The following is a 13816-nucleotide window of genomic DNA, read 5'->3' on the forward strand; positions in this document are numbered from 1 at the left end:
AGCTGAAACAGTTAGTGACCTTAGAGAAACCGGAAGCAATTGGTAGCACTAGAACAGTTTCTCTTCCTAATGAGTAGGTAGGAAGAGTTAAGAAGGAGAAGCTGAAGGAAGGAGCTGGGAGAGAAAGGAGAGAGAGATGCCAAGCTGTCTTTGTCACCATCTTCCTCCTCCACCACCCATCTCTGCTGCCATCCCTTCATCCTCAGCTGCTATTCTCGGTCCCAGAAGTAGTGGTTCTTCCCTGCCAAAGGAAGGGACCATTCTTCAGGGGATGGGTGGTCACTCAGGTGGAAGGAACGGAAAGGAGAAGATGCCAGCGGCGGCCACCAGAACAACAGCCTCAGCCCAGAACAGCTGGTCAAGGCCCAAATCGACTCCAGAACTACCATCAGCTGTGAGCTGAGCCGCTCCCTGGCCCAGCCAGAACTTGGTGTCAAGCAGCCCCGCTGGAAGCCTGGAAGGGAACAGCTTGCTGCACTTGTGGCCACATCAGCAGTGACTCTGAAGCAAAGCCAAACCTCTGGGACCCCACTAATCATGGACCTCGCTCAGGTCTGAGCTCTTTAGTCTTTCTTCCCCCTTCTCACTGCACAACCTGGCCTGAATCCACACCGGAAAGTCCAGTTGACCCAGCTTGAATCTACACCCGAAAACCTGGCCGTTCCTCTCCACCCACTGGTCTTCCAAGCCTTAATCGGCATCCCGGTCTGGTCTGTACTAGCTGCCTGGCTTCAAGTTACATCAGACCACCTGCCGCCAGACCAGAACTAGCAGTCCCTGGATGAGTTGCCATGGCAACCCCAGATTGCGATCTTGATGCTTCAATCTACATTAGAACACCTGCCAGGGCTGTCTCACTTTTTAACCATCAGAAAGGTCCTGTAATTAGTCGCTACAGAAACACCAGATCAAGAACTTGTCGATGGGCTCTCTCTCACCCTCTGTCAGGGTCTAGAAGCTTCAGCCCTTAAAACCCTCCAATCAATCAATGGTATTTATCATTCATTCATTCAGTCGTATTTATTGAGCGCTTACTGTGTGCAGAGCACTGTACTAAGCACTTGGGAAGTACAAGTTGGCAACATATGGAGACGGTCCCTACACAACAACAGGCTCACAGTCTAGAAATTTATCGAGTTCTTACAGTCTGCAGAGCAATATACTAAGCACTTGGGAGAGTACAATACAATAGAGATGGTAATCATGGTCACAATGAGACGTCCCTGCTGTGTGACCTTGGGCAAGTCACTTAACTTCTCTGGGCCTCTGTTCCTTCATCTGCACAATACCTGTTCTCCCTCCTACTTAGACTGTGAACCCCACGTGGGACCTGAGTATCTTGTATCTACCCCAGTGGTTAATCCAGTGCTCGGCACATAGTAAGCACTTAACAAATTCCACAAATGCTAAGTAGATTTCACCATGCAACACTGTGGACCACCTCTTTCTCCTAGAAACATTATCCAACCTTGGCTTCACTAACACTGTCATCACCTGGTTCTCCTCCCATTTATCTTACCACTCCTCAGTCTTTTTCACAGGCTCCTCCTCTGCCTCCCACGCCCTAACTGTGGGTTTCCCTCAAGGCCCAGTTCTGGGTCCCCTCCTATTCCCCATCTACACCCACTCCCTTAGAGAATTCATTTGCTTCCGTGGCTTCAACTATCATCTCTGTGCAGATGATTCCCAAATCTACCTCTCCAGCCATGATCTCTCTTCTTCTCTGCAGCCTCGTATTTCCTCCTCGCTTCAGGACATCTCCACTCAGATGTCCCACTGACAGCTCAATCTAAAAACGTTAAAAAAAAACCCTCCTCATCTTTGCCCCCAAGTCCTGTCTTTCACATCACTATAGACAGCACCACCATCCTCCCTGTCTCACAAGGATGAGTCACATCCTCAACTCATCTCACACATTTAAACCACATATTGAAGCTGTCACCAAATCATGTCAGTTCTATATTCTACATCTCTAGAATCTGCTTTTTCCTCTCCATCCAAACTACTACTATATTGATCCAAGCATTCATTCATTCATTCAATTGTATTTATTGAGCGCTTACTGTGTGCAGAGCACTGTGGCAGTTATCCTATCCTGCCTTGATGACCATGTTTGCCTCCTCGTTGACCTCCCTGCCTCCTGTCTGTCCCCCCTCCAGTCCATTCTTCAATCTTCTGCCTGGATAATTTTTCTAGAAAAAAGTTGAGTACACATCTCCCCACACTCCTCAAGAACCTCCATTCGTTTCATAGCTACTTCCATATCAAACATAAACTCCTTACCACCAGTTTTAAAGCACTCAATCAGCTCACCCCCTCCTACTTCACTTATTTCCTGCTATAACCCAGCCCTCTCACTTCACTCCTCTAACACCAACCTACTTATTGTACCTCAATCTCATATATCTCACCGCCATCCCCTTGCCCATGTTCTCCCTCTGGCTCAGAACTCACTCCCCCTTCATATACGACAGACCACCACTCTCCCACCTTCAAAACCTTATTAAAATCACATCACCTCCAAGAGTTCTTCCTCAACTAAGCCATCATTTCTCCTTGCTCCCTCTCCCTTCTGCTTCGCTCTTGCACTTGGATTTGTACCCTTTATTTACCCCTCCCTCAGCCCCACAGCACTTATGTACATATCTGTAATTTATTTTAGTGTCTGTCTCCCACTCTAGACTGCAAGTTCCCTGTGGACAGGGAACACGTATATCAACTCTGTTCTACACTTCCAAGTGCTTAGTACTGTGCTCCGCACACATTAATTACTCAGTAAACACCATTGGTTGATTGATCAGTGTCCCCCCAATCACCCCATCTCAATCTTTCTTTCCCACTGCTGTTCCGGGCACACACCCCATTAGCTCACTACCATACAACCCTTCCCCACTCCTTGTGCTGTCCCCTCTCCCCTCCCCTGTCCGACAGCCCTGGCCAAATGCAGCCTGTGGAACCCCCGCTCCATCATGAGCAAACTCCCCTTTATCCTCGAAAGTCTGAAAGTTTGAAAACCACCACCACCACAGAGAAATCTGGAATCACCTAGCAGTCAGCATCATCATCAATGGTGTTTACTGAAGCTTGCTATGTACAGAGCACTTGGGAGAGTGCAGTACAACAGAGTTGGCAGACATGCTCCCTGCCCACAATGAGCTAGAGGGGAAGAGAAACATAAATATAACCCCTGGTATTGTGCTTTTAACCTGGGTGCAAAAGTCAAAGGGGATTTTTTAAAGTGCAGATTTGAAATGTCCCTTTTTTAGTATAGTAGCCATACAGATAGTATTGTCTTGAAATTCCGTCTCCCAGTCCAAAGAATACAGTGGGGCCTTTTTTGCCTGGTTTTGGGAGTGTATGTGTATGAACAGCAGCACATTTCTTTCCTCCCCTTCAAATGGGAACTCTGCATGGCTAAAGTTGTTGAAGGGCTCTCACTTGGGCTTTTTAGCACTCTAGAAAGGAGATGGAACAAGATTCAGCTACTACTCAATGGGGATATTTTCACTTTGTTCTAAAAATAAAAACAAGACTGCCAAGTATTTGCAACAGATCTGAAAGAAACAGGATAATCCCATCAAATTTGTGGTCACCCCACTGAACATAATGTGGCTGGTAAGTCTGATTTAATAAGCCATCCCACTGAATAGTTGTGCAATTCATAATGAAACTTTTGATGCACTTACTGCTGAAATCTATCTTCCAATTCCATTGACTCACCGTATGAAGCAATCCATTAACTGCCTGGGTGCTTCTTCTTTTCCAAGGAAACATTTGCATTTTTGAACAGGCAGTTTCTCCAGGAAGTAGGTTAAAGTGCACAGGGGTACATAATGGTCTCTTCTGTCTCTCTTAGTTTGGCGACTTGCTGTTTGAGGAGGAAGTGGAGCAGTGTGCTGACCTGTGCCAAAGAGTGCTACATCACTGCAGCAGCAGCATAGATATCACCCGTAGCCAGGCCTGTGCCACCCTCTACCTCCTGATGAGATTCAGTTTCGGCGCCATCAATGTAAGTCTTGAGACACAGCAAGTATTGGGTACCGCTGATGTTTGCATTGCAGGCAATAGGATCAGTACTAGAAGTGAAAACAGCACACTAGTTAAGGGAATTGGGAGGAATTGTTTGCAGTGTCTTCTGACATTGCCTTTGGAACTTTGAGAGAGCATGAAACATTTTACTGGGTATATATCTCAAGGAATGCAAAATATCTATATAGATAACTGTAGGTATATTCATTCAATCATATTTATTGAGTGCTAATGGTGTGCAGAGAACTGTACTAAGCACTTGGGAGAGTACAATATGGATCTCTATAGATATCTATAGAGATATTTTTGCATTCACTACCATTGTGTTAAGCACTTGTCTTACGCTGTTGAGTCATCACCTACCTTTAGTGACGCCATGGACTCATCTCTCCCAAAACACTCCACCTCCATCTGCAATTGTTCTGGTAGTGTATCCATAGGATTTTCTTGGTAAAAATATGGAAGTGTTTTACCACTGCCTCCTTCTAGACTGTGAGCCCACTGTTGGGTAGGGACTGTCTCTATATGCTGCCAACTTGTACTTCCCAAGCACTTAGTACAGTGCTCTGCACACAGTAAGCGCTCAATAAATAAGATTGATTGAGTGACTGATTCCATGCAGTAAACTTGAGTCTCTACCCTCAACTCTCTCCCCTGCTGCTGCTGCCTAGCACAGGGGAGTTTTGACTTGTAGCAGATTTCCTTCCACTCGCTAGCCACTGCCCAAGCTAGGAATGGAATGGGTGTGCCTCTGCTTGACTCTCCCTCCCATGGTCAAGACTGGTAGAGTACTGGAAACTTTCCAGGTGTGGTCCTGAGAGGCTGCTAAGCACTTAGGAGAGTACAGTAGAAGCAAGACACATGTTCCCGCTCTCAGAGAATGTACAGGCTAACAGGGGAGATAGACAACATTTATATAGAGACCCTGGAAGCCGGGGAAAGATCAAGCATAAAGCTTGCTTTTCATATCGAGATGAAGCAGCTGAATCAATAATTACATATGTAAAAATATCTGAACCATATATAAAATGGGTACTGGTGTGATGCAACTGGGGTGTTGGGAGTTCATATACATTAAATTGAGTGTGTTCACTCTTCACCCAAAAAGGACCACCACACTCAGGAGCTCCTTACAGTTTATTTAATTCAAAAAATTAATTATGAAATACAGTAATATGTTTAAATTATAATTAAAATTTCCCATCTGTAAAGCAAAATGATGCATTGGTGTGAAAATGCCGATGAATAAGAGATCGGAAATGCGTGTTTTAATCATTTACTCTGTTTTCCATATTAATATGAGTTATCAGCAGTACTTCATCACAGAAGACTTAATTTATCAAACTCTGAAATGGTGATGGAGTGTCCCACCGAGAATGATGGACCGAGACCTGTTTAGAGGAATTGATTATAGTGCTGGTGATAGCATTGCAGCCCAGCAGGGAACCTTTTCAACTCCACTCTTATGTTCAGAAGTGGTCATGCTAGAAACAAGCAGTAAGAGGAAAAATGAAGAGATATTGGAGAAGGCATGGCTTTTTTGATACAATTCCAAAATTCAAAGGGGAGCAACAAAAAGATTATTACCTAGTAATAATGAGCGATATTTGTTAAGCACTAGGATAGATATGACATAAGCAGATTGGATAGAGTCCCTGACTCACAAAGGGCTCACTGTCGAAGAGGTAGGGAAAAACAAGTATTTTATCCCCATTCTACAGATGAAGAAACTGGGGTATAGTGAAGTTAAGTGACTTGCCCAAAGTCACCCAGCAGGCAAGTGGTTGAACCAGGATCTGAACCCAGGTCTCCAGACTCCCAGGCCCCTGCTTCTTCCACTAGGTCAAGCTAAGATAGTCATTTGAAATACTGATCTCAGACTGAGTACAGCTCATCACAATTCTTAGGATAAGAGGAAATGCTGGAACATACAGCAACATGGGAAATATTGCAATTTGGGGCATTTTTAGTTAAGGAAAGTCTGTTGTTTCTCTGACATTTCAAATCCTTAGGCCAAGTACCTTTTGTATATCTTACATTCCTTTCTTTCTGGTAAAGAATTTTGCAAGAGTGAAGATGCAAGTAACGATGTCATTGGCATCTCTGGTTGGTAAAGCGTCTGACTTTAATGAAGAATATCTCAGGAGATCCTTAAGAACTATTTTGGCATATGCTGAGGAAGATGTGGATATGCAGCCAACTCCCTTCCCTGTCCAGGTAGGCTAAATAGATAGCATTCAGATTGGAACTGAATAAAAATCCATTGGCTAACTTTCCAGAGAGGGCTACTTAAATTATCTCTTGTTTGACAGTGTCTTGATAATTCATCAAAACATAAAATACTCAAGTGACTGAGCTGATTCAAGCACTTTTATAGTGACACTTCTCTAAGCTACCCAGAGCACTCTACAAATCAATTCAGTCCAATCCAATTTCAACATGACTTACTATAACTCCATTCCTTTCTCTCCTTGGTGACCACTTCTTGTAATGGTGCATTACAGTCTCCCACGTTTCACTTTGCCTAGCAGTGATGGTGTCAGGGTTGGACTCTTCCGTACCCTGAGAATTTGTTCTTCTACAACTGTATTCCTTTTTTGCTCTTCTGAAAAATCCAGAATTCAGAGCCATACAGTAAAATTTGAATCAACTGATTTAAATTTTAGTGTTCTTTGATAATGTCTCTGTGGTGAAGACTAATCACAGGTTTTCTAAAAATATTACAGCATCTGAGAAATGTTGTGATGTTTGTATTTTTGCAGGTGGAAGAGTTGCTCTGTAATTTGAACAGCATCTTGTCTGACACAGTGAAGATGAGGGAATTTCAGGAAGATCCAGAGATGCTTATGGATCTCATGTATAGGTAAAGTTTTCAGACACTTATACCATGACAATTAAAAGGTGACATTGGTGATCTGTGAATTAGTCACTAAACATTTCTTACCAGTAGATTTTCCCCACGAAGGGTTTATGCACTCATGGTGCCAACATCTATAAGTGGACCAAACATTTTTAGAAAGAGAAATAAAGTGTTTGGTACCTAGTGGGTGCTTAACAAATGCCTTTATTATTAAATCAAGTCCAAGCTACTTTTCATATGAATGATGAAAATTTTCAATTATAAGAAATTTGAAATATGTTCTTCTTTATTTCAACAGTATTCTCTCTAGTATTCATTCATTCATTCAATTATATTTCTTGAGCTCTTACTGTGTGCAAAGCACTGTACTAAGTGCTTGGAAAGTACAATTCAGCAACAAATATTCATTCATTCAATTATATTTCTTGAGCTCTTACTGTGTGCAAAGCACTGTACTAAGCGCTTGGAAAGTACAATTCAGCAACAAATATTCATTCATTCAATCGTATTTATTGAGCTCTTACTGTGTGCAGAGCACTGTACTAAGCGCTTGGGAAGTACAAGTTGGTAACATATAGAGACGGTCCCTACCCAACAGCGGGCTCACAGTCTAGAAGGGGGAGACAGAGAATGAAACATATTAACAAAATAAAATAAATAGAATAAATATGTACAAATAAAATGAATAAATAAATAGGGTAATAAATACGTACAAAGATATATACATATATACAGGTGCTGTGAGGAGGGGAAGGAGGTAAGGTCGGGAGGATGGAAAGGGGGAGGGGAAGGAGGGGGCTCAGTCTGGGAAGGCCTCCTGGAGGAGGTGAGCTCTCAGTAGGGCTTTGAAGGGAGGAAGAGAGCTAGCTTGGCGGATGTGTGGAGGGAGGGCATTCCAGGCCAGGGGGATGACGTGGGCCAGGAGTCGACAGCGGGACAGGCAAGAACGAGGCACGGTGAGGAGATTAGTGGCAGAGGAGTTGGGGGTGCGGGCTGGGCTGTAGGAGAGAAGGGAGGTGAGGTAAGAGGGGGCGACGTGATGGAGAGCCTTGAAGCCGAGGGTGAGGAGTTTTTGTCTGATGCATAGGTTGATTGGTAGCCACTGGAGATTTTTGAGGATGGGAGTAACATGCCCAGAGCATTTCTGGACAAAGATGATCCGGGCAGCAGTGTGAAGTATAGATTGAAGTGGGGAGAGACAGGAGGATGGGAGATCAGAGAGGAGGCTGATGCAGTAATCCAGTCAGGATAGGATGAAAGATTGAACCAGCAGGGTAGCAGTTTGGATGGAGAGGAAAGGGCGGATCTTGGCGATGTTGCGGAGGTAAGACGGGCAGGTTTTGATGACAGACTGGATGTGAGGAGTGAACGAGAGAGCAGAGTCGAGGATGACACCAAGGTTGCGGGCTTGTGAGATGGGAAGGATGGTAGTGCCATCACCAGTGATGGGAAAATCAGGGAGAGGGCAGGGTTTTGGAGGGAAGACAAGGAGTTCAGTCTTGGACATGTTGAGTTTTAGATGGCGGGCAGACATCCAGATGGAGATGTCCTGAAGGCAGGAGGAGATGCAAGCCTGGAGGAAGGGAGAGAGAACAGGGGCAGAGATGTAGATTTTGGTGTCATCAGCATAGGGATGATAGTTGAAGCCGTGGGAGCGAATGAGTTCACCATTCCAAATAGAGACAATTCCTACCCAACAATGGCTCACAGTCTAGAAGGGGGGGGAATAGTAATGTTTATAAAGAAATAAGTATTAAAATTTCTCATTGTTGTATCAAGGGTACCATCTTTTCATTTTGAGCTTGAGGGGCAGGGCACTGAGAGAGCAGAACTTTGAGGAGACAGGGAAGCAAATGATGGAAAAGAGGAGGAAAAGAGGAAAAGATGGAAGAAGGGAGCAAAGGGAGAAGAGGAAGGAGAAAGGAAGAGGACAAGCAATGTGGCCTGGTGGATAGAACATCAGCCTGGGAGTCAGAAGGACTGGGGATCTAATCCCAGCTCTGTCACTTGTCTGCTGTGTGACCTTGGGCGAACTACTTCGTCTCTGTGTGCCTCAGTCAATTATATGTGAAATGGGGAGTAAGACTGTGAGCCCCATTTGGAATATTGACTGTGTCCAACCTGATTATCATGTTCCTACCCCAGAGCTCAGTATAATGATTGGTACATAGTAAGCATTTAACAAATGCCATTAAAAAAAAGAGAGAGAGGAGGGGGAAAGTGGAAGGGAAGAGTAGATAGAAAAGAGGAAGGGAAAAGGTACTCACCCTGCTCCTCCTCCTCCACTGCTGCTTTTCTAATACTCACCGGACACCGGGGCTGGGCACAAAGACATCCCTCTTGCCTCTTCCCCAGACTCCTGTGAGGAGGAGTTGTCCTCCTGCCTCACCTCCATCCAGTCCATTCATGGTATCCCGTGGGACCCACCGGGGATAATGATAATAATGATAGCATTTATTAAGCACTTACTATGTGCAAAGCACTGTTCTAAGCGCTGGGGTGGTTACAAGGTGATCAGGTTGTCCCCCAGGGGGCTCACAGTCTTCATCCCCATTTTACAGATGAGGTAACTGAGGTGCAGAGAAATGAAGTTACTTGCCCAAAGTCACACAGCTGACAAGTGGCAGAGCCAGGATTTGAACCCATGACCTCGGACTCCAAAGCCCAGGCTCTTTCCACTGAGCCATGCTGCTTTCACATGGGATGATCAGAGGGTCGGAGCTCTGCAGTCATGGAGTATCCAGCCACGTGCCTCTGGAACTCTGACCCTCATCCCAACCCCAGTGGATCCCCCGGGCTGCTCTGGGTGGATTGGAATGAGGTTGTTGGATAGCTCCTCCTCACAGGGCTACAGGGAGGGGATCAGAAGAACCTCTTGTGCCCAGGCCTGCTGCCAGATGAGGTTCAGAAAAGCAGTAGCAGCATTCTCTTCCCTCCCCCCTTCCTCCTCCTGCTGGCAGTGGGAAAGAGGAATAGCCACCATCTTGGCTCCACCCCCGGCCCCTTTTCAGCATAAAGGCGTGGGGTGGACTAGCCATGCCTGCCTGCCCTGCCCCAAAGTTAAAGGATTTGTCTCCTTGATGCCAACCCCTTGGGATCAATTTCCCCCCTTTCCCTTGGCATCATGGAGTTGGCCTTATCTACTCCATGGATAGGTGCTGTAGGACTTTAAGGCAGTTTTATTGATTAGATTTGATTTTGAAGAAATTCAAGGATCCCATTGTTAAGCTGAGGAATATTTTGCTTAAAGCCATGCTTAAAATGAGTACACCAGTACTTGAGCCTGCACTTATACTAATGATAGCATTTATTAAGCTCTTACTATGAGCTAAGTGCTGGGGTGGGTACAAGATAATCAGAGCAGTCACAGCCTCCATTCCACGTGGGACTCCCAATCTAAGAGGGAGATTTGCTGTTTTCAGGGGAATTTAGGAGCAAAGTTCGAAGGCAGGCTTTGTGAATAGAGTTTGTCCAGGCCTTTTGATTACTGTGAGTTGTCAATTCCCTTCACAAAATGGCCTACAAAACTCAGACCCATCTGTGTAAGTCATTTGAAGTGATAAACAAGTTTGGGGTTTTTTTTCCTTAGTTTATTTTCCTGGATGCATGACCCAAATTCTTGAAAAACTATGAAGGAAAAACGCTCACTAAACGGAGTAATAAAGTAGATTGTCTAAACTCAAAACCATTTCTCAATCTGCCTTCAGAATCGCCAAGGGATACCAGACGTCCCCTGACTTGAGACTAACTTGGCTCCAGAATATGGCTGAAAAACATTCCAAGAAGAAGTGCTACACTGAGGCAGCCATGTGCCTGGTCCATGCCGCGGCTCTGGTGGCAGAATACCTGAGCATGTTAGAGGATCACAGCTACCTACCAGTGGGAAGTGTCAGTTTTCAGGTAAAGATCAAGTGTAGCCATCCACAGGACCCGATTCACCTATCCGTTCCAACACTTGTATCCCTTCGACAGCTTAGGTGGGGGTGGTTAAAATTGGCTGTGGAGAGGAAATTAAACTTATGGATCTGTTAACAAGGAGAAGTTTTAGTAGAAGGCATTGAAGCGATCCATCTGCTGTACTTTGAGAAACGTTTTCTCTGTATCCCATTCTCAAACTTTAGAAAGAAGGATGTTAGCAGAATCCAGTGTCCCTTCTGAGTTGGTTGTAATAGATACTTAAGCTATAGGGAAACAGTTGAAGAGTGCTTTATCCTAGACCCCACAGTTGAACTGAGGGTCACAGCAAACATTAGGGTCAGTACAGCCACAAACAGTACTGCTGTAATGACTGTTTTCACGTAGACTGTGTCAATCAGTCAATTGATGATATGGACTGAATGCTTACTTTGTGCAAAGCATTGTACTAAGCACTTGGGAGATTACAAAACAGTACAGTGGGTAGACATTCATTTATTCATTCAATCATATTTATTGAGTGCTTACTGTGTGCAGAGCACTGTACTAAGCATTTGGAAAGTACAATAAAGAGAGACAATCCCTGCCCACAGTGGGCTTACAGTCCAGGGAGGGGAAGACAACATCAAAACAAATAAACAGGCATCAACATAAATGAAGTTATAGATATATACTTAAGTTCTGTGGGGTGGGAAGGGGGGAAAAGTGAAGGGAGTTGAGGTGACGTGGAAGGGAGGGGGAGCTGAGGAAAAGGGGGCTTAGTCTGGGAAGGCCTCTTGGAAGAGGTGCATCAAAACAATACAACAGAGTCAGTAGATATGATCCCTGCCCACAAGGAGCTTACAGTTTACTGAGGCAGACAGAAATTAAAATAGATTAGGGATGGGGGAGGTTAGTAGAGCATGAGAATACATAAACATTGTGGGGATGGGGTAAATATCAAAGTGCTTATGTGGTACACAGCCAAATGCATAGTCTGACAAGTTCTCTTCGGCGAGATGTGATCTTAGGAGGGCTTTGATGGTGAGAAGAATGCTGGACTGTTGGATATTATCATTATTATTATTACTATTACATTTATTAAACACTTACTCTGTGTTAAATACTGCTTTTAGGTACAGGTTATTCAGGACTTGTTCCCTGTTCACAAGAGGCATGCAGTCTAGAGGAAGAGCTTATGTGGTTCTCATCCAAGAAACTTCAGAGTCTTTTCTGAGTTTTGCCATTGTCACTGTTTATACAATGTGACTGTTTTATAGTTGTTTTAAGCCATAGTCATTCCTCTCACTCACCCTATTTGGAAGGCTAATGATGAGTTAGTTGACCTGAAGAGTTTCGGGGGAGGTGGCTGGATTTGGTGGGGAGGTGGTGGGCAAGAGCTGAGGAGAAACTGCCAGGAAATTAACCGAACTGAGCTCATCATGGGCAGATCCCTCACCTCTCCTTCCCCAAGTTTCTCAACACCGACTAGCTTCAGCTGTCCCTCCTGCCAGCTTCACCACAGCACCTTCCAGTGAAACTGCAGCTCCCCAACCCTTGCCACTTGATGGGGTCCCCTATGTAGTGTCTAAGATGCAGAATTTTTGTGAGAAAAGTTACAGTGTAAAAAAGTAAAACTTTTAACAGCTAAACAAAATTGTGAGTGTAGCTCAGACATGACTGCTTTTGTCATTAAATTTCTCTTGGCTATCCTCATTCTTGAGAAGGAAATCTTTACGATGCAGTAGTATAGGCTGCTTTTTCAATTCCCTGACAATCCACACGTAGCCTCATTTAACACAGAATTCTTTGTTATATTAGTTTAGCAGTAGTGAGCTATAAAATGCTTTCATTTATGGGGCGCTTTTATCTGGCTATTTCAAAGTACCAGAGAAGCATTAATTAAAGTCTTACAACTCACCCTTGAGAGTTGCTATACCCATTTTGCCAAGTGGCTACATTAAGGGATTTGTTCAAGGTATGACATGCTGAATTTGGAATACACAACAACTCTATACTACATTTTCATTCCCAAGATAAATGATTTCCTTTTATGAAAATGACCAAAAGAATATTGCCTTATCTAAGTATACATTCTTAACTCTTTAATGCTATAGATTCCCCCAACTCTTTTTTGAAATGCTGTTAAATTCATTGTTTTCCCTCCAAACAAATAGAATAATAGTGGTTTTTTGCTTTAAATTCATTTTTCTTGTGCAAAAAAAAAGATCAACATCAAAGGACTACTAGGGGCACCTAGTTAAATAAATCTGTAGAGAGCACAGCCAGTGAATTTTGAGTATCAGGGCCCGCTGGAATGCACCGCCTCTGGTGCAATATTTATTTCACAAATGTTGAACCAGATATAATATTACAGGTATTTGCTACTGCCGCCCAGCTTTTGAAGCCAGGAAAGCTTGAAATTATTTTTCATTTCACCACAGAATGCTATAGCCACAGTGCTCCAGGTCTGTTTCTCTGTCCCTAGAAAAATGTGGTCAAATCCAGAAGACCTGTTCTCCTGGGCTTTGGAGTGCCTCAGTTTAGAGTTGAAAGATCCTCCTGCCTCTGATCCCAAAATGTCAGAACAGGAAGGTGGCCCAAGAGCATCATGTTCCTGGCCAGATTGATACCGGCCATCAGAACTCCTGAGGGCCTTCCAAAACTACCTGTTTCATCCTTTTATCTGCCCTCTTGCCCTCCACGGCTTCCTCCTTTATTAATTAATTAATTACTAATGGCATTTATTAAGCGCTTACTATGTGCAAAGCACTGTTCTAAGCTCTGAGGAGGTTACAAGGTGATCAGGTTGTCCCAAGGAGGGCTTCATCCCCATTTTATGGATGAGGGAACTAAGGCACAGAGAAGTGAAGTGACTTGCCCAAAGTCACACAGCTGACAATTGGCGGAGCCAGGATTTGAACCCATGACCTCTGACTCCAAAGCCCGGGCTCTTTCCATTGAGCCATGCTTCTTCTGCATCTGCTTCTTTATCCTCCGATTGCTCTCTTCTGCCCACTCCATTTCGATGAC

At 44.3% G+C, this 13816-nt stretch overlaps 1 protein-coding gene and 1 non-coding gene across 2 annotated transcripts in view; one reads left to right on the forward strand and one right to left on the reverse strand.

Moving 5' to 3' along the window:
* Positions 1-13816, forward strand: part of DOCK8 (dedicator of cytokinesis 8) — a 205733-nt gene that overhangs the window by 173027 nt on the left and 18890 nt on the right. The window contains exons 36-39 of the mRNA XM_038769505.1: positions 3857-4009; positions 6088-6246; positions 6792-6892; positions 10597-10789. Of these exons, the coding sequence (XP_038625433.1) occupies positions 3857-4009; positions 6088-6246; positions 6792-6892; positions 10597-10789 (606 nt within the window). The remainder of the gene's footprint in view (positions 1-3856; positions 4010-6087; positions 6247-6791; positions 6893-10596; positions 10790-13816) is intronic.
* Positions 4716-4853, reverse strand: LOC119948260. Its single transcript, XR_005456668.1, has one exon. It is a non-coding gene; the product is annotated as a small nucleolar RNA SNORA7 (small nucleolar RNA).

This window comes from Tachyglossus aculeatus, chromosome X4 (genome assembly GCF_015852505.1).
Source record: "Tachyglossus aculeatus isolate mTacAcu1 chromosome X4, mTacAcu1.pri, whole genome shotgun sequence".
NCBI lineage: Eukaryota > Metazoa > Chordata > Mammalia > Monotremata > Tachyglossidae > Tachyglossus > Tachyglossus aculeatus.